The 20,083-nt window shown below is 44.4% G+C and overlaps 1 protein-coding gene across 1 annotated transcript in view; it reads left to right on the top strand.

Annotated features, from left to right (window-relative positions):
* GALNT8 (polypeptide N-acetylgalactosaminyltransferase 8) overlaps positions 1 to 9,047 on the top strand; it is a 63,569-nt gene extending 54,522 nt beyond the window's left edge. Inside the window, exons 10-11 of the mRNA XM_050750191.1 lie at positions 726 to 893; positions 7,754 to 9,047. Of these exons, the coding sequence (XP_050606148.1) occupies positions 726 to 893; positions 7,754 to 7,906 (321 nt within the window). The 3' untranslated portion in view covers positions 7,907 to 9,047. The remainder of the gene's footprint in view (positions 1 to 725; positions 894 to 7,753) is intronic.
* The last annotated feature ends 11,036 nt before the right edge of the window (positions 9,048 to 20,083 follow it).

The raw sequence follows: 20,083 nt of genomic DNA on the forward strand, positions 1-20,083 counted from the left end.
ATGCTCTGCCTCCCGGGTTTACGCCATTCTCCTGCCTCAGCCTCCCGAGTAGCTGGGACTACAGGCGCCCGCCACCGTGCCCGGCTAGTTTTTTGTATTTTTAGTAGAGACGGGGTTTCACCGGGTTAGCCAGGATGGTCTCGATCTCCTGACCTCGTGATCCGCCCGCCTCTGCCTGCCAAAGTGCTGGGATTACAGGTGTGAGCCACTGTGTCGAGCCGGAACTTTTTTTTTAAGAGACAATATTCACGTCTGTCCTCTGAAACTTTGCATGCTGCCCTCATAGCTGCCTTTTGAGGCATGCACAATAGATATCATTTCCACTTAGATGAAAAAATGGAGACACATTAATAACCTACTTCTCCAAGCTCACTGAGCAAGACAGTGTCAAATCAGGAATTTAAAAGGTTTTCTGACAACAAACGCATAGCTGAGGCCTACAGTGACAGATTCTGGAGTTCAGTTTTGTTTTTCCTTCAAAGACAAGCTTCTTCATCCATGTAAGCTCTGATTCTGTTGGAACCCTCCTAGGCCTGGCCTTCTCCCTGGATTCAAGGGGAGACTAAGGAGAAGGAAGCAGAGGTGGCTTCATGTTGTCCAGGAAGGTTCAGTGCTCCCGGTGTGACTGGGTGTCTGAGATCAGACTTCCAGCTCTCCCTCCGGCTAGGGCGTCCTGCTGGCTGACGATGCCTATGGTGAGTCCTCTGCTTTTTTTTTTTTTCCAGAATGTCTACTATCACCTAACCGGGGAGCTCTATGTGGGACAACTGATTGCAGAGGCCAGTGCTAGAGATCGCTGCCTGGCAGACCCCGGCAATGCAGAGAAGCCCACCTTAGAACGATGCTCTGGGGCAGCTAGGAATGGACTGCATATATATTGGGATTTTAAACTGGTGAGTTATGTGTTTTTTGTTTTGTTTTGTTTTGTTTTTCTTTTGAGACTGAGTGTGGCTCTGTAGCCCAGGCTAGAGTGCAGTGGCACAGTCTCGGCTCACTGCAACCTCCGCCTCCCAGGTCCTGGTTCAAGCAATTCTCCAGCCTCAGCCTCCCGAGTAGCTGGGATTACAAGCACGCGCCATCATGCCCAGTTAATTTTTGTATTTTTGGTAGAGACAGGGTTTCATCATGTTGGCCAGGCTGGTCTTGAATTCCTGACCTGATGATCCACCCACCTCAGCCTCCCAAAGCGCTGGGATTACAGGTGTGAGCTCCTGCGCCGGGTGAGTTACATGTTTTTTTAAAGGACAGGTATATGAAAGGTTCAGATTTGATTTGATATTGTTTTACGAGAATTACTTCTTGTGGCCCCGTGTAGGGAAAAGATTGGAAACAGCAAACTGGGTGTGAAACACTGAGTCTCTTGACTAAGGCAGGGTTGGTTAAGGAGAGGAAATATTGGAGTCTGTTGTAGCTGAACAGTTGAGAGTTTGGGCACAAGTCCTAGCTCAGTACAGCAAGTTCCTTACCCTCTCTGAAGCTCAGTTTCCTCATTATAAAATGATGGAGATGATAATATCTTCTGTATGTGACTTTTGGGAGGATTAAATGAGATAGCGTGTGCAAAGCATTTAGCGTGGTGCCTGGAGCAGAAGAGTGTTCAATACGCATTAGCCATTGTGATCCATTTATTATTAATGATTATCAGAGGGTGTGGAACACGAGGCTGAAATCTGACGGGGGCTAATGTAGAAGCCCTGCCTTTAACTTCAACATCAAATGACCAAGGACAGGGTGGAGGGAATCTGGCAGAATTCACGTGACGATGACTCGAGGGTCTTGGCTGACAACAGTCTGTGGGGAATGTACAATGGATGGGGTTGCTCCAAAAGCTTCTGCACTCTTGGGCCAATTCGTTAGGAAGGGGCAGTGCCTCCTGGAGGGAGCTACTGCTCTGTATGTGACTGTGTCTCTGAATGCGGTACTATGCTTGGTTCAGGTGCCACGCGGACAGTCTAGTTCAACAGTTTCTAACTTTTCAAAGTTTATGACGCCTTTGAGAATTCGCTGATAGCTATGGACTCTCTCTCTCCAGGAAAACATACATATGAACCAATGTGCAAGATTTGCTTACAGTTTCAGAGGTTTTTTGCATCCTAGATTAAGCTTCCCTGAACTAGACAATATCGATTAGGAGGAGGAGGGTAATGTCTTCTCAGTCTCTGGCGTCTCACTTTACGCTCCAGTTCTATGGAACTACATGTAATTCAATGAAAATCCAGGTTCCCTCTTGTCTTAAGCCTTTCTGCAGGTATTATTCCCTCTCCTCCCACTTCGTCTCCAGACCAACTACAAAGTGTTCCCCTGGCCTTACACGTCACCTCCTTGGAAGCCTTCCGTGAGCCCAGAGGAGTCAGTTGAGTGGTTCCTCTTGGTGCTCTCAGGGGCACTTTTGTAGCCCTAGTCTCACCGTCTCTTGCAATTGTCTGCTCACTTGCTTCTTTTCATTTGGCTGTGAGCTGGAGGGCAGGGCCTGGGGTTTGCTGTTTTTTCTCTAGCGTCTGGCACAACCCCTAGAACATGGCAGGCACTCGACAAATGGTTGCAGAGCAAATGGAAGATTGGCAGGCCAGGAGATAGGAGCTTGAAAGGCTTGTTAGGCTTATGGATAGAGAAAAGGCGGCGCTGTCTTTGTGAGGAAGAGGGAGTAGATTTGTTTAATGTCGCAGGAGGGCAGAACTGAGACCAATAGGTAAAGATTAAGGAGGCAGATTTTGACTTAATGTAGGAGCAAGGGCAGGACTTACTAAAGGCCTCACAGCTTCAGGTTTCCTACAGAAGAATAGGCTGCTGAGCACGGTGGTGAGTTCTCCGTCAATGGCAGTCACCAAGCGCAGCATGTCTGAGCATCTGGCAAGCGTAGGGTACTAAATATGAGTTTTTGATGTCCTCAGTCATATCTTTTTTGTTCGTGTGAAGAAAACTACTACAAGTTTACTTGGTTTTAAAAAATTAATATTCACTGTGTTCAAGTTATAAATTAAAACATTTAATGAGATAGTGTGTGTAAAGCATTTAGCATGGTACTTGGTGCAAAGGAGTATTCAAAGAATCATGGTTTTTCTTTAAGCTTTTAAGTTCAGGTTACAAATCTTATTATTTTATCCGTAAGGCTAACAAGTTTTGACAATCCCCTTTAAAGAAGATTTTTTAAAAATTTAATAAATTAAATTCCATTAAACATTATGAGCTGTATTTACAAATTTAATACGTTAAATTTCCTTTCTTAAGAACTTCTCATTGACCTGACTTTAAATTTTTCAATTCTTAAGTTCTCTTAAATGTTTCAGAAGTGTTTATAAAGTCAGTAAAATTTCACCATCAAGTCACCAATTTAATTACTCAAATACACATTTTAAAATTGCTATCACAAGATTAATCTGTAAGATGCCCATTTTCTTAGATACAAGTACTTAAAAATAGTAAATATACACAGAATCTTTGGCAAGTGCTATGTATTTGATTCCCTTAATAGCTACACTTTATCCTAAATCTCCTATGAATTAAAGATACAATGTATTCTAAAGAAATAATATTTTTAGATAAAATTTTATTCTCATTTTTCCATATCCTTTTTTCTGTTTTTTCTTTTCATGATAACAGCCTACCGTTACTAAATAAATAATTATGCATTCCAAACATTTTGAAGGTCGCCTTGCCAAGAAAAGTTTGGATGATGGCCTTCTCAGCTGACTGAGGCTACTGTCAGAAAAGAGGTTTGGGTTGGCTGTGAGATCTGGAAGGCAGGACATCCAGGGAAATTCTGCCAACCATTCTAACATACAGGCTGGGTCCATTTCTATGGCCACTATGTCAAGAACTACAAAAGCTGAAAAGGGAGGTGATCATGTAATTTCTGGTGTGTTACCTAATATTAAGTTAGTCTTGAGTGGATTCACTCCATCTAATCCTTTTCCATCCATCTTACCTCTTAGGTCTACAGTTCTTTTGGATATGAAAAATGATACTTGATTGAATGTTGGGCTCTTCTGGTTCTCACTTTTCTTTGTAGACACAGCTTACAAATTAATTTACTAAAAAGTTACCAAAGAAATTTTCCAAAATTGAGAGGGAGATGAGACTAGATCATCCCTTTGTTTTCTTTGATTTCATGATTCTGTGTTTTGGGTGTACCAGAGGAGGCTATGACCCCTGTGACACAAGAGATCCAGTGATGGGGCGGGGAGCCAGTTGAAGAAGAGAAGGCCTAGTCAGACACATGGACTTTAACTTGAGGAGCACTGCATTGAGATAGTGATGCCACTGAAGTAAGGGGGCGTTTGGGGAAGGTCATCCATCTTCAGGGTGAAGCAACAGCTCACAATACAAAGAGGGTCTCTGTGAGGAGTAGTGAGGAGTAGTGAGGAGGAGGAGAGCGCTCATGGTGAGGGGTGGGAAGTGTGGGGAAAGACGAAGTGGGGAAGGAGTGCTCCCACACACCGCTGGTGAGCGTGGAGACTGGCACAGCTCCAGAAGCAACTTGCCCACGTGTAGGAAAACCAGACGCTCCTCAGAACCCAAACTAACTATAACTCTTTTTAAGGCACTGATTCTTTTTTAGGACAATATCTTTACTCAAAAAATAGTATAGAACGTAGGCCAGGATTACTGTAGAAAATATCTTAATACTTATCACAGTGAAACACAAGGAAAAATTAAATGTCCAACAGTAGGGAATGCTTTGAACTGAATATTATATAACCATTCAAATGATATTCTGAAGAAATCTATTCCAAAAAGTTAATAAAATTGGAAAAGATGTATGTAGAATGTTAAATTTATATAAAGAAGCAAGATGTAAAGACCACATATACAATGTTATCTTGTTATGAGTGCTTTTATATACTTTATATATAAAATATTTTAAAACATATTTTTAATAAATGCACTTCTAGTCAATCATCCCCTCCCCTGAAAGCTGCCAGCGATCCTGAGGACATGACCTCACGGATGATCTCAAAGTTGCTCCATGCCCGCCTCACCTGCCAGTAGCCCATGTGCCCAGAGCCCTGGCCATTTATTTTAAAGTATTTTATATATTTTTAAAGTATATTTTCAAGTTAAAAAAGAAGCATCTCTTACTTTTGTAAAAGTGAAAAAGAAACAAAAACAAAAATCCTTTAAAAACTCTGACAGGCAGCACCCCAAAACAAAGACCAAAACGGCCAGGCGCGGTGGCTCATGCCTATAATCCCAGCACTTTGGGAGGCCAAGGCGGACAGATCACTTGAGGCCAGAAGTTCAAGACCAGCCTGGCCAACATGGTGAAACTCCATCTTTACTAAAAATACAAAAATTAGCTGGGCGTGGTGGCGGGCAGCTGTAATCCCAGCTACTCAGGAGGCTGAGGCAAGAGAATTAGGTGAACCTGGGAGGCGGAGGTTGCAATGAGCTGAGATCATGCCACTGCACTCTGTCCTGGGAAACAGAGCGAGACTGTGTCTCAAAAGAAAAAAAAAAAAAAAAAAGCAAAAACAAAACATACCAACCAACCCAAAACAAAAATGTGTAAGATCCAGATGAACACAATTTGAAAGCAACTAGAGGATGTATGGAACACTGTCAAAGCTCATGTCACGTGGAAGTCGAGTGGAAATAGAAAATAGACCACTGACTTTGTCTAAAAGGTCACACTAAATTAGAATAACCCAGACCTACTGAGCACATACATGCCCCTGTGTGAGGTTCAACATTGTCTCATTTAGTTCTTATGAAACATAGGTTTCATAAGAGAAGTATGATCACTAACTCCATCTCACCCATGAACTAACCAGGGCACTGAGGAGTCCAATTATTTGCTGAGGGCTACACAGTGTAGTAAATGCCCAGCGTTCAAACACGGAATCTTAACGAATGTGTGCTATTGCCTCGTTGCTTGGGAATTTGATTCTGAAAGGGAGAGAAAACCTGAATGTTTGTTGAAAGGGTTAGTAGAGTTGAGGTCTGGGTTTATTTTGTCCTTCAAATATTGTGACATTTGGACTTGTTTAAAGGCAGTAGAAAAGGAATCTGCAAAGAGGGAGAAATAAAAGACGGATGTTAGGAGGAGTGTTTCTCTAGCATCGAGGATGGCTGGGGCTCAGGGAGCAGAGAGGGCTGCTGGCTGGTGAGGTGGGCGTGGGGCCGCTCCTTTGAGATCATCTGTGAGGCCATGTCCTCAGGATCGCTGAGGGCTTGCAGGGGACGGGAGGATTGAATGGAAGTGTGGTGTTCTTGACATTTAGTTAAAATAAGTGCCAGGTGGGGGCTGACAGACAGAGCATGCTGAAGAGGCCTGGAAGAGGAACCCTGGGGAGCAAGCCCAGCTCTGGGGCCATGTGGGCAGGTTTATGAGCCAGGCCTGCTCAGTTGGCAGACCCTGTCCACAAGGGCTCTGTGGTCTGGAAGCAAAGAGAGAGGAGCGGTGGCGGTGGTGGAGGAGAAGTTCCAGAATCTGAAGAGTTGCCCTGAATGGCCAATGTTGGATGGCTGCCCAGAGGAGGAAAGGGGTGGCTGGGGCTTCGGGGAATCCAGGGACAGGCAAATTTGGGGGAGCAAGGGCCGTTGGAGGCAGTTTCTGATGGCAAGAGATGAGAAGCAGGGAGGTGATTGTGAGAGAGGAAGCAGAAATCTGGAGATGTTAGAGCTGCAGTCAGTCCCGCTTGGTGTTCAAGAACTTGGTGGCAGTTTGTCTGAAGGGGGACAGTGAGGTCAGGGTTTCTCACCAGCCATCAGAATGAATGTTATGCACCCTAAGGATGATAGCAGAGTGCAGGGCATGAAGAGGAAACAGCCTGACCCAGGCACTGATATAGATCATGTGAGTCCTGCAAAGGGGTAGAGAGGGATGTGGGAGAGAGAGGGCCGGGAGCAGAGGGCAGGACCAGGAGAGATGGTAGTGTGGACAGATGGCAGGATTGTCAGTTGCTGAGATATGAAGATGAGGGGGAAGAAGCTCAGGGAGGTTGTGGGAATCACACAGGATCAAAGAGAAGGATGGCCCTTCCTTTCTCTTCTCCTTTGAGAATGGGGAGTGGCAGAGATGAACTAAGATTTGTTGCATGTTTCATGTGTCAGGCCCAAGATGGTCCATCAATATGAACCCTAATTTTAACCTTAGTATTAACTCTGAGCCCATTTTATAGATGAGATTGACATTGAGACTTGGAGAGAGCAGGTAATTTGCCCAAGCCCACACGGTTCGTATATGGTAGAGCAAGGATTCAACCCTACCATTGTAGCACTGATGCCTATCACGTTCCCAGTCATAAACCTTGGCGAAGCCCCCGCAACAGGAGAGGCAGGAGGCTGCCTCAGAGGCTGAGGTTCCTGAATGTAGCTCCTGCTCCAGGCCCACGACACAGTTTCCCTGAAGAGGGAGAGAAGCACAAGGTGAAGGTGACCCTGATGGGTCTCATGGGGTCAGGGGTGAGGACGTGGAAAGGAGGGCCAAGCTGAGAAGGCCCGCCATTCTCACAGATGCCTTCATTCCGTGGTAGTCAGTACTGACCCAACGCTTCCATCTCAGAAGAGGCTGAGGGCATCACAGGAAGCCAGAGCAACGCCGCCTGGTTGGTCACTTTGCCATGGGGCTGGTAGAGGAAGCACTGGGTGGTCTCATCCTACATCCTGCTTCCTTTTCTCCCCTGGATGACTTGTGGAGGACTGAGAGGTCCTTCAAGAATGTGGCTGAGCGCAGCAGGGAGAGCAGGGCCAGATGAGATGATGAATTACTGAAGCATTTCAGCACCTTGGCTCTGTCTCTCTTCCCCTCCAGGGAGGAGCCGTCAGAAACAGGGATACCAAGCGGTGTCTGGAGATGAAGAAGGATCTTTTGGGTAAACACGTGCTTGTGCTCCAGACCTGTACCACGCAAGCGTGGGAAATCCAGCACACCGTCGGAGACTGGGGTCAGACCAACAGCCAGTGATCGCCAGACGACGCTGGATCTGGGTCATCCATTCTTGCAAGTGGAACGACTTCTACTCCCAATACTGCCAGCTCCTTTCTCAATGAGAAGGAAAGCATGTGTATGTGTGTTTATGGCGACTTCAGGTGGGGCCCGTGCACGTGCTGGGGTGTCTCTGTTGCAGAGCGGAGAGGAAACTCTGATGCCTCATCCCCAGCTTCCCTGGGAAGGTCGTGATATATATCAAATGCCATTCTTAGAAACTCCTTGAAATAACCAGCATCTTTTGGCTGTTATGTGGGGAGAGAAGGAGGAGGATGGAAGTTTATCTTTGACTTCGGCCCACAATGTTTAGCCTTCCTTCCCGACAGCTACTGTCGCCATCTGCCCCACACCTCCTCCCCAGCGCATCTGCCTGGGGACTCCCAGGCTGCTGGGGGCCATTCCACGTGAGAGGCTGGGCCCTTCTCAGGCCAGCAGTGTGACAGCTCTCCCGGTGGCACTAATTCTCCCTCCTGCCTGGGCTGACCTGAGAGATGCAGAAAGTAGACAAGTGACTTTTTAAAATTCCTCCATTCCTCCTCCCATGGCAGTTTTATTTGGATTATTAATCTCTCCCACACCAAAGAGATTCTGGAGGCTGAAGGGAGGAGAGAAGGCACCTGAACTCATCACCGCTGTCCGGGGGACAGTGTGTTGAAAAGGGTAAGAAAATCCAGGGCCATCGGAGCCTTTCTCTTAGTAGGTCATAACATTTAATGACTGAATTACCGATTCCCTCCTCCTACTCTTGCAAATTATGGAGAAGATGAGGCTTAAATCAGAGGGACGCTGCTTTTTGGGGACAAAGAAGAGACTGCAGGCAAATCTTAAAACCAGGGATTCTATGGCTGTCTACTGGATAAATGTTTTCTGCTGGTTGGTGAGTTGGGAAGATACATCTCAGCCTGCCAATTTTTGGCAAGGTCTTGGAGGCTGGTGGGACCAGGCGCCATGGTGGGAGAGGAGGTAGGATGGCCCTGCCTGTGTGTTGTGTTGTGGGATTACCCTTCAAGCATGTGCTCCCGGAACCCCTTCGTCAGAGGGCCACTTTTTTCTCTTAGTCCCATGTCAGGGCTGCCTGGAAATGAGCTGGGGAATCATTAGGTTTTCTTAAGGCATGAGGCATGCAAGACGGTGATAATTTGGTACAGAATTTAATCAATTAAAACTTATAAAAATGGGCCGGGCGCGGTGGCTCATGCCTGTAATCCCAGCACTTTGGGAGGCCGAGACGGGCGGATCAGGAGGTCAGGAGATCGAGATCATCCTGGCTAACACGGTGAAACCCTGTCTCTACTAAAAATACAAAAAAGTAGCGAGGCGTGGTGTTGGGTGCTTGTAGCCCCAGCTACTCGGGAGGCTGAGGCAGGAGAATGGCGTGAACCCGGGAGGCGGAGCTTGCAGTGAGCTGAGATTGCACTACTGCACTCCAGCCTGGGCGACAGAAAAAAAAAAAAAAAAAAAAACTTATAAAAATGAACATTTAAAAGTGTACAGGTTATAGGCAGCTTGATTAAAATTTCACTAAGAACACTGCCATATCAAGAAGTAAAACTACTGCAGACACAATTTTATTATGAAAAAATCAAGGGACAAGATAAATGTTAAGCAAATGTATAACTTCTAGCTTCTGCCTGGCAAATTGAAAGGAAAACGCAATTCACAGCAAAGTTTTGAAAAAGCATGTACCCAATAGAAAGTTGGATAAAAGACACAATGTCCTTAAACATGTGAAAAGATGTTTAACCTCATTCATAGTTAGAGAAATGCAAATTAAAACAGTATTGAGATACTTTTCACTTAAATTGGTAAAAATTAAAAAGTAGGACAGCACATTCTTTTGGAAGGGCTGTGGGAAACAGGCAATCTTATACATAATGCAAACTGGGGATATTTAGCAATATCTAAAGATACTGTGTGTACGTTTTCGATTTGTGCCAATAATTCCACCTCTAGAGATTTACCTCCAAAAATAAGAAAATACTTATGCACAAAGTAACTCTTTGCAGTATTCATTGTAACTGAGAAATGTTGAAAAAAAGAAAACAAAAAACGATGTGGCTGAACATCAGAGAATAATTGAATACCTCCATGTAATGGAGTACTATGCAGCTATGATAAAGAACAAAGACTCCTTGTCTGAACCGATACGGGGTGATTTCCGGTATCTTTTGTTAAGTGGAAAAAGAAAAACTGTATCTATACTATGTACTTTTTAGGTAAGAAATAAGGGAAAAATATACCTGTATCTGTTCACTTCTGCAAAGTAAAACATAAGAAGAATAAATAAGAAAATAATGAGATTGGTTACAGTGGGTGGTGGTGGCTGGAAATAGGGCAGAAAAAACTGCTAATAGGAACGGGATAGAAGGGATGTGGGGAGAGTGACATTTATCTAACTATATATTTTCTATAGTTTTGACTTCTAGATCCACATTATATTTCAAATGCTTAAAATATAAATATATAAAATCAATAAAGATAGAAACCCAAAATGGAGTATAAACAAAATTAACTGAACCTAACTGTATTTCCATATTGTAAATGAACACATACACACTCGTGCACACACACATTGCCCGCATCTAGCATGCACCATGCAGATCTTGTTTCTCAATATTTTCTAGTAAAAGGAATTACAAGCCTTTGGAGAAATAGCTAATTTTAGGACTGAGGCTGGGATATCTTTCTATTTTAGAAAGTTATAAACTGCTCAAAAAGTTATGGGGACATGTCACAAACCACAATGGTCAGGTTGAAGGGGGCTTCCACTGGCCAGATATGGGACAATTTGAGTATTAAAATAAATAACGGTAATTTTAACAGAGTGATTGGCGTTAACATCACCAGTTGTCAGACAAACAGATGTCATGGGCCTCCTGATATAATGCAAGAAGAACACAATATCACTTCTATGGTTTTCCTGCCAAAAGACAGAACCTGAACCTATAATCTTGAGGAAACATCAATCAAACGCAAATTGAGGGACGTTCTTCAAAAGAAATGGTCTGTATGCTTCAAAAATGTCAACTCGTGGAAGACAAAGAGAGACTGAGGAAGTGTTCCAGATTCAAGGAGACTAACGAGATAACTAAATGTAATGTGTGATCCTGGATTAGATCCTGGACCTGAGGGCTTTTCCCCCCTTTGATTGTAAAGGACAGCAGTAGACAATAGGTGGAAGTTGAATAAGGTTTGTTGATTAGATCATAGCATTGTATCCTGATTTTGATCATTGTACTCTGGCTGTATAAGAGAATGTTCTTTATTTTACAAAATGATCACTGGATGGAGTTGAGGGGAAGGGACATTATCTCTGAGATTTTATACAGATAGATGATGGATGGGTGGATGGATGGATAGAGCAGTAGACAGATTCAATGGAGCAGTGGATGGATGGAGAGAGAGAGAGAGAGAGAGATAGGCAGAAGTAGGAATGATCAAGCAAGTGTGGAAAAGTGAATCTGGATGAACAATAAAGGGTTTGTTTACAAGAATTCTTTGTACCATGTTTGCAACTTTTCTGTACATCTGGAATTGTTTAAAAATAAAAACAAAAAATAAACTCAAAGAACGCCTAGCTAGATAGACACTAAAAACCTCTTCCCTTTTAACTGCAATGATAAGCAATAGCAGCTTAATTCAAGTTTGGTGTACTTTATTCTTTGAGGGAAATCTGTGATTCTCTCACACTTACAGTGAGGATGCAGAAAGCTGCTTAGGCTCCCCAGTTTCCCAGGGGTCCTGAGCTTGCCCCAGCAGCTCCGTTCTCCAGGGTAGCCTGTTAGTTATGACAAAGAACGTATTGATTTGCTTCCTTGGCCCTAAAACCACCTATGCATTCCTTGTCCTAAGATCTACATGGAATTTTGCTTATCTGGTCACTGTCTACGTCTAGCCTTCATTGGCCAGGACATGTGAAGGTTGTCTCAGTGACTGTCTTCAGTCCACTCAGGAAACTGTTCCCTTGGAAACCAAGTTAATTATTTATTGACCCCTCTCTCTGATTTTTGGGAACATTGGAGCTCTACTGTAAGTCAGTATTACCTTGTAAACAACAGTAAATATGACAAGTAAACTCGTCGATGACCCTGGAGTGTGAAAGGTCACCAAAACTCCAACGGAGAAGTCTGTGTTTGATGCCAGGAGTTGGATATCTGGAACCGTGGACCCATCATTCATTCCCTTTCTTTGACTGAGAAAGTGGAACTCCCTGGGGCATCTTGCAAATGGCCATTTTCTCCCCATCCCGCGTTACTTCTCACTTTCCAGATGGCCAGGCCCAGTTTATCCCCTTATGGGAATCAGCCATGCTATAGCAGCCTTAAAGAACCACAGTTTACTGTTACAAAATGCTCCTCTCCTGTTGGCCCTAAAGTAACAGGCTTGTTCCTCTTGTCATTCCACCTATCCAAAACTAAAATTACAAGGCAGCTTTGCTGGTTTTTCTCCCTACAACACCAAACTTCAAACAGAAATCCTAGGAATGCAGCTTGGATCTGTCCCACTCTTTACTGCAGCCTCTACTTCTCTAGGATTCTGGCGCTTTTCCAGAGGGAGCACGGCCTGGAGACTCAGGGGTCACTGCCGTCATGTGCCTGGTTGATCCTCTTCTCCAGGCCCTAAGCATCACCTACATGAGGCTTGAGCATCGCAAGTCTGTCTTCAGAGGGAGCAACTTCCTCATCTGTGTACGATCTAAAGGGTACAGAGCTGTGAGCCATGCCATAACGCATTGACATTCTAGGATTTTAAAGTTAATCTCTTACAGAGTTCCCTCATTTTACTCATAATACATTTTAACAATAGGAAATGTGCTTTTAGCTAATTTTCTAAATTTAAAGAAATTTATGAAGTCCTTTTATAGAGATTAAATGAAATAGAGTGAGGTCTGTAATGTCAGGTCGAGTTAATTATCACTAGGATTAAAGGGTAAAATCAACTGCTCATGACTTTAAGTTATAATTTTAGCAAACACAATTTTCTCCCACATTTTAACAAATGTGGTTTCAAGGAGCAAATATGTCTCAAGATTCCAAATCTACCATCTCCTTGGAACTATAAAAACCAAATCTGTCAATATCACCAGAAAGATGTTTGGCTTCCGTAGCAAAAAAAAAAACCTAGGAAGAAGCTCAACTTTATGTAACGAAATAAGAAGTAGGTATAGTTCTAACTTTAACTAATGAAACCAGGCATGTCAACATTCCCTAATGTTAATATTTTCCTTCTCTATCTTACAAATCATAAAGGCTAAGTCAGGACTTGTCCTTTCAAAGTAAGTTGTCAACCTTCTTTCACTCTTTGAAGGTTCTTCATTAACTGCTGAGTGAGGCTGGTGGTTCTGCTTCCAGGGCACTTTCTAACTGAGACTAAATTGATGAAAATGGGCTTGAGCTTTGCTGTTGCCACATGGACTTTGTCCTGGAGCCCCTGAGTCTCAGCTATTCCCCCCTCATCAAGCTGTCTACTCTGCTTTCCAGAGAGCCTGCTTGTGGGCCTACTTGATGGGTCTGCAGCAGATCTTGACCAGGTTTTCCATATGGGAATCCCTTCTTAGCATTGCTCAAGAAATTCAGGTTTTTCCAAATCCCAAATTCAAAGCAAAATCAATTGAAAAGTGGGGAAAACAGAAAAGAACTTTATAATTCTCCTATGAGAATTAAAGTTTTGCAAGTGACATAGAGCTGTTGCTGGTCTGATGAAACCATCGACGTCCAATGGAACACGCAAGAGCAGAAAACACAGACACAGCCCAAGATTAAGGTTGATGTTTTCGAACACCAGGACAGGAGTGCAAAGGAAAAAAAAAAACAGTCATGATCTAATCAGTTTAACATCCTTATATGTAGCAATAGCCCTGTTATAAATGTGTGTTTGTGATTTGTCTGCCTGCAATGTTGAGTAATTGTTGCAAATAAAATGCATATTAGTATTTTTTAAGCATGGTACATTCTATGCAAATATTCATACAAATCTTATGAAGGGTGTTTTAAGAAATATCAAGTTTTGGAAGCAAAATATGGTCTTAAACTGTCAGTTTCAACCTGTGATTCTATCTAGAGCTGCTCGCTTACTAGGGTGCCTGAATGTTACATCATCTGAATATATACAATAATGTTTGCTGGAATGTCCCAGAATTTGAATATTTGCCACAGACCATCGTTTTTATAAATGTTATTGAACTTAATATTTCTTATTTATGAAATAACTTTTAGATATCCAAAACAATGAGTAAAAAGTATTATTAATTTTAGAAATACTTAAAGAATAACTTAGGATTTGGAGAATGCCTGAGAGTTTTGATTTTTTTACTCCTGAGCCCCAAAGATACTATCTGTTGGGAATCCGTTGAAAATCCTGCCCTAACATCGCTGAAACCTAACAGGTGATCTCCTTCAATTTACTGCTCTGGGTTCTCCATTAAACAATCAAACACCAATCTTTCAGGTATTCTTTAATAAAAATGTGGTGCTCTCAGGTATTTTAATAAAAAATGGAAAACATTTCTTAATACACCAAGCGTTTCAAAATGCTTTTGAAACAATTAGTTTCCCCACAGCCTTTGGGACCCTCTCATGCCTGTGTGTGTATGTGCGGTGCTTGGCTGTGAGAGGCGGGGCTGGGTGGACAGCAGCCCAGGCGCAGTGTCTAGTGGGCCCTCACTGGGTCACAGCCACCACAGTGACAATCTCCAACAATTAGTCCAGTGACTTTCTAATCGTCAAGAGCTTCTCTCCAGGACAGGAGAGTTCTGTTAAAGATGGAGTTCACCCAAGATGGAGTGGAGCAACATGTACCTCCCAGCTTCCTCTGGTCCCTGGGGAAAGGGGAAAATCTAAGAATGCAGATTGCAGTAACAGTGACAACAAAAGGAATCCAAGAGTAGCTCCAATTTTAGCATCATAACCTGTGGAACCCCTTTCTTTCTGGAGCCCCCAACCCCAACCTTTATCACAGGGTCCCTTCCCTGTCTACTGGAACTCTCCCTAGAGTTTGGTCCCAGATACGGGGTAGGTGCCATGGATCCTGTGGTGCAGATGCTGTAGGCACAAATCCTCTGTTGTGCTTTTAAAACCTGGGGCTCTGCCAGTTTCATATGGGCTCCTCTTGCCCAGCTGGAGCCAGACACTAGGTCACACCCAAAAGAGAGGGCTGGCACTCTGGTCCTGGGCAGACTGCTGTCCTGGGGACTGGCTACCTGCCTGGCCTTGTTTGCCTTCCTGGCCTAGAACCGTCGCTCCTGAGGTCCCCAGCGTGGCGTAGGGAACAGTGGAGGTGGACTAAGGGGACAGGAAAGCACTAGCTTGGGACCACAGGAGTAGCAACTGCAAAGACAGTTTGGGGGATGAAGGACATTATGGGATGGATGTGGCTGGAGGTACAGCTGCCACAGGGTCAGTGGACAGCAAGGCTTATGAGTGAGGAAAGGGACGGGGTGGGCAGGAGACACACTTGCCTCCAGTAGCCGCTGCAGTGGGCTCAGGGAACCTGGAGGGCCATGGGAACCTCTGGCGATGGCAGGCAGTGGATCAGTGTAAACATGTCTGTAGCTAAGCCTGGGGACTGGCCGGGCAGGGGTGGCTGGGTGAGCCAGGAAAAGAGCCTGTGGCTGCTGCTACTCTCGTTCTCCCTAGAGGCTCTCCTCGCCTCTGCCCACCCTCAGGTGGGGGGACTTTTGTGTGCAGGATGCACCTAGGTCCTGCAGAGCCGGCCCTGGCTGCCCACTGATCCGTGGGCTGGTCTGCTTGTGTGCATCTTTCTGTTCAGTCAGAGGGAAGCAACAGGCGGTCTGTACTCAGAAATACTTTGCCGAGGGTACTTTTCATCATGGACAGACAATTTCCCATATAAGGTTCTTCTTTGGAGCCCTACCCCAGCTCTTAGGATCTCGAGAAGAGCTCTGTCAGGGGAGTCAGATTCCCCCCTATGGGATTCCCCCTTTCTTCCTTGAACCCTTAGGGAACAGGGAGGATTCCTTACAACTCTGATAAGAAACACCCTTAAAATTACTGAAGGCCTCTCATCTACCTCACCCCTCCCAGTCTGAACTCCCTGTAGCCAAGTTCTCTTGAAAAGAGAGGGAGAGGAGGTGGGGTGGAGGTGGGGGTGGGATGTGGTGGTTGGGGCAATGTCTGGAGCTGGGCAGAAGCACATCTGCTGATGCTGTCCAGTGCTGCCCTGCAAATGACAGTCGGTGGCCAACACGGCAGACCTGTGGCCATCTGAGCTTTTCCAAACATCTTGTTTATGCACAGAGGAGTTTGGAAAAATAGCCATTCAGGGCCACTTCCACCCAAAAGGCAAGAAGGAAGGGAGGTTCTTCAGAGAGCAGCCAAGATGCCTGTGGGAGGGTGGCTGAGGTTGGGCAGATAGACCTGCTGGCCAGTTGCTCCCTGAAAGCAACGTGGCACAACAAACAGGTCCCTGTTCTGAAATCCAGCTCGCCTTTGGCCCCGGTGTGGAGTGGTCTGGCACATCCAGGGACAGACAGACTTTACCTCAGATGTGCTTTGGGAAAACACACCCAGCCAAGTTCTTGGCAGCGTTCTGCCTGTCTCCACTCCATCCTTAGAGCCTCTTGGCTCCAGACAGGACCAAAGATCCCCACGCCTCCTGGCCAGAGGCCTCAGAGAGAGACATTTGTAGGTGTCTTTTCATTACGGACTCCTGGTTACTGGAATTTGAAAACCTGGCTGTGCACGCTGATTCCAGGCCAACTGTTGGCACTCATGTTATAACAAGGACCAGCTTCTACCCCCCACACCCCTTTTAAAGTCAAAGATGGAAAAGCTCCATTTGGCAGTTCTTTTCCCTGAAATAGCAACGAGAAGAGAGACAAACATACAAAGTTTAAAAAAAAGAAAACTTTACAGAAAAACAGAGATTGTCTCATAACGTTATTCTAATCAGTAATTCCTTTAACTCTGTCTTCGGACCCCTGATATTTGTGATTATAAATGAGCCTCTAGACTGGGTGTGCAAGTCAGTTCTAAAGCCACAGCTGGGATTTTTTTTTTCAAGTGTAGTAAAAGACACATAGCCAGGTAGAAAGCTTAATTAAACCCAGGAGTCAGATAATATGAAAGACCAAGGTAAATACGCTTTCCGCAGGTGTGGCTTTGGAGACAGCAGAGAGGAATTTTTGCTAGCCTGGAGGCCAGGTGTTCTCACCCCTGTCTGGAGGGGACCTTGTGATGGTGTTTGTCCTTGGAAAGCAGGTGTCCTCACACAAGGGACGTCTTATTTACTCTCTTTCAGACACACAGTCACCTGCCTCCTACTACCAGGGTCAAAGAAAAGAGAAAGAAAAAGATGCTGTGAACTCCTTTCTGTTGTCTTTCGAGACTTTATAGCTGCTGGATGACTGGCCTAAATATACCAAAGTTCCGCCAGTTTAATCGTGCTTCCTTTGAATTTTATGGGTTTCTTTCTTTTTTTCCCTTCTTCCCACCTACAGTCCTAATTTTCATTCTTTCTCGCCTTACACTTGGCAGAATCAAGTTGAATGATATAGAAAAGAAAGCAGGTACCCCTGGGAATCAAGGATGGAGCTGGAAGGGGTGGCAGGAGGTGTGGAGAAGGCTCCCATTGAGGGGCGTTTAAGGAGGTGAGTGAAAAGGGGACACTGCCTGTTCGAGAGGCTTGAGCTGTTCCAGGGATGTGGCTCTGAGCAAATAGAGATGTGGAACTGGGAGGAAAGGGAGCCCAAAATGAATTTGCCTGGATGGAATGAAAGAGCAAAGACAGAGGGTGAATCCTGGGACAGAGACCCTGTGGGACATACGGGTAAACACAGCAGCCAATGGAAGTGTTTTCCCTTCTGCCTTCTCCCTAAGGAGTGCGTAGAGAAACAAATGAATGAATAATACTTGTTTTATTTCTCACTGTAAAAGTAACCCCACATTGTACTGTAGAAATTTCCAAAACACATAAACACAATATACAGTAAAACCATGCATAATCTTACTGCTTGGAAGTAATAATAGTAAATTCTGTTCATTTTCATATTTTTTATTTGAACCTATGTGTCTGAACATATTTATATATTTCATGAAATTAGGACCATCCTTTATATATGCAGTTATAGGTGTTTTTGTTTGTTTGTTTGTTTATAGAGTGCAGTGACATGATCATAGCTCACTGGCTCACTGTAACCTCAAACTCCTGCCTCAGCCTCCTGAGTAGCTGGGACTGCTGGCATGCGGCACCACATTCAGCTAATTTATTTATTTTTTATTTTTGTAGAGGCAGGGTCTTGCTGTGTTGCCCAGGCTTATGTCAAACTTCTGTCCCCAAGCAATTTTCCCACCCGGTGGCCTTCCAAAGTGCTGGGATTACAGGCATGACTCATGTCCAGTCTGATTTTTCAATTTAGTACTTTTTTTTTTTTTTAAGAAATCCAACATTATAGGCCGGGCGCGGTGGCTCAAGCCTGTAATCCCAGCACTTTGGGAGGCCGAGGCGGGTGGATCACGAGGTCAGGAGATCGAGACCATCCTGGCTAACACAGTGAAACCCCGTCTCTACTAAAAATACAAAAAAAAAACTAGCTGGGCGTGGTGGCGGGCGCCTGTAGTCCCAGCTACTCGGAGGCTGAGGCAGGAGAATGGCGTGAACCCGGGAGGCGGAGCTTGCAGTGAGCTGAGATCGCGCCACTGCACTCCAGCCTGGGCGACACAGCGAGACTCCGTCTCAAAAAAAAAAAAAAAAAAAAAAAAAAAAGAAATCCAACATTATTCACTAGTCCATATTTATGGATACAGACAAGTCACCTGCCGAAAGAGAAAAGTTTCTAGTACGGAATTTAGAGGATAACTGCAGAGCAATGTGTGGGGGAATATCTTTCAGGCCGAGTTCTGTGTGGAGCAGAGCTTACCCTCAGCTTCTCAGCACAGCAGAGGGATCAACTGATCTGATAAGAAAGAAGGTAGGTGGAAGCATGGTAGAAGAAAAGAGTTCTGTTCATGCAGAGGGTAGAACGGGAGGGAGCCTGGAAGGCTGGAGCTGCTCTGTTATTTCGGAGTCAAAGTTTCCCAGCTGAGTACAAAGGGAAGTATCCCGGCCTAGGGGGAGGCTCGTAAGAGTTATCATTTATTGAACATCTACTATGTGCTGGGCATTTGGGGGCTGTGCAAATGCTAGTTTTCATCCTTCAGACAATCTGACAAAATAGGTCTCCTTGTTTGCACTTTCCTGATGAGGAAACTAAGGTTCTCAGTAATTAATTTACCAGCCCAAGGTCACACAACTGGTAAACACCTAAATGAGGACTACAATGTGGGTTTTCAGGAGTGCTGCAGAATAGAAAAACATACGCTTTGAAAGAAACAGAAAAACATACCTTTCAATCTCTTTCATTAAAACATAACTTTCTTGGCTGGGTACGGTGGCTCACACCTGTAATCTCAGCACTTTGGGAGGCTGAAGCCAGTGGATTGCTTGAGCCCAGCAGTTCAAGACCAGCCTGGGCAACATGATAAGAACCTGTCTTTAAAAAAATAAAAAATAAACATAACTTTATCATAGATGATAAAGTAATAAATATTTATTGAAGAAAAAATCACTACTAATCCCTTTTTCCTATGTTACTGGATGGAAAAGTCTTGATTGTGAGTTTTCCAGGTTCTTGGTACATTGAGCAAAGAATTGAATAAAATGCGCAAAGCATCAAAAGAATGAAGCAATGAAAGAAGCAACAAAAACACAAATTTATTGAAGTGAAGGTACACTCCACAGAGTGGGAGCAGGCTCAAGAAAGCGTCTCAAGAGCCCTGATTACAATGTTGTTTAGGGTTTTTATTAAGCTAAAGGATTTGGGTAACACCCCAGGTGCCCTTTAGAGGCTTCCAATTGGTTACACCCTATGCAGGATTGGCCCCCGACCAATCAGAGGCTGAAGTGGAGACTTCAGCCTTGATATCACAGGAGCGAGGATGTGGCCTGTGTGTTGCGGAATCTTGCTTGGAACTGGCTGCACCTGCTGTTCTTTTGCTTATGCCTTAACCCTTGGTTATCCTAATTCCCTATTCTCCGGCCTCACCTGGTACTATGATTTGAAAATTCTCTTGTTATTTGATTTTTCCCTCTGTGGATGTTACATTAATTTATTCAACAAATATTTATTTTTTAATTACCATGTATTAATCACTGTTC

This window comes from Macaca thibetana, chromosome 11, assembly GCF_024542745.1.
Source record: "Macaca thibetana thibetana isolate TM-01 chromosome 11, ASM2454274v1, whole genome shotgun sequence".
Lineage (NCBI taxonomy): Eukaryota > Metazoa > Chordata > Mammalia > Primates > Cercopithecidae > Macaca > Macaca thibetana.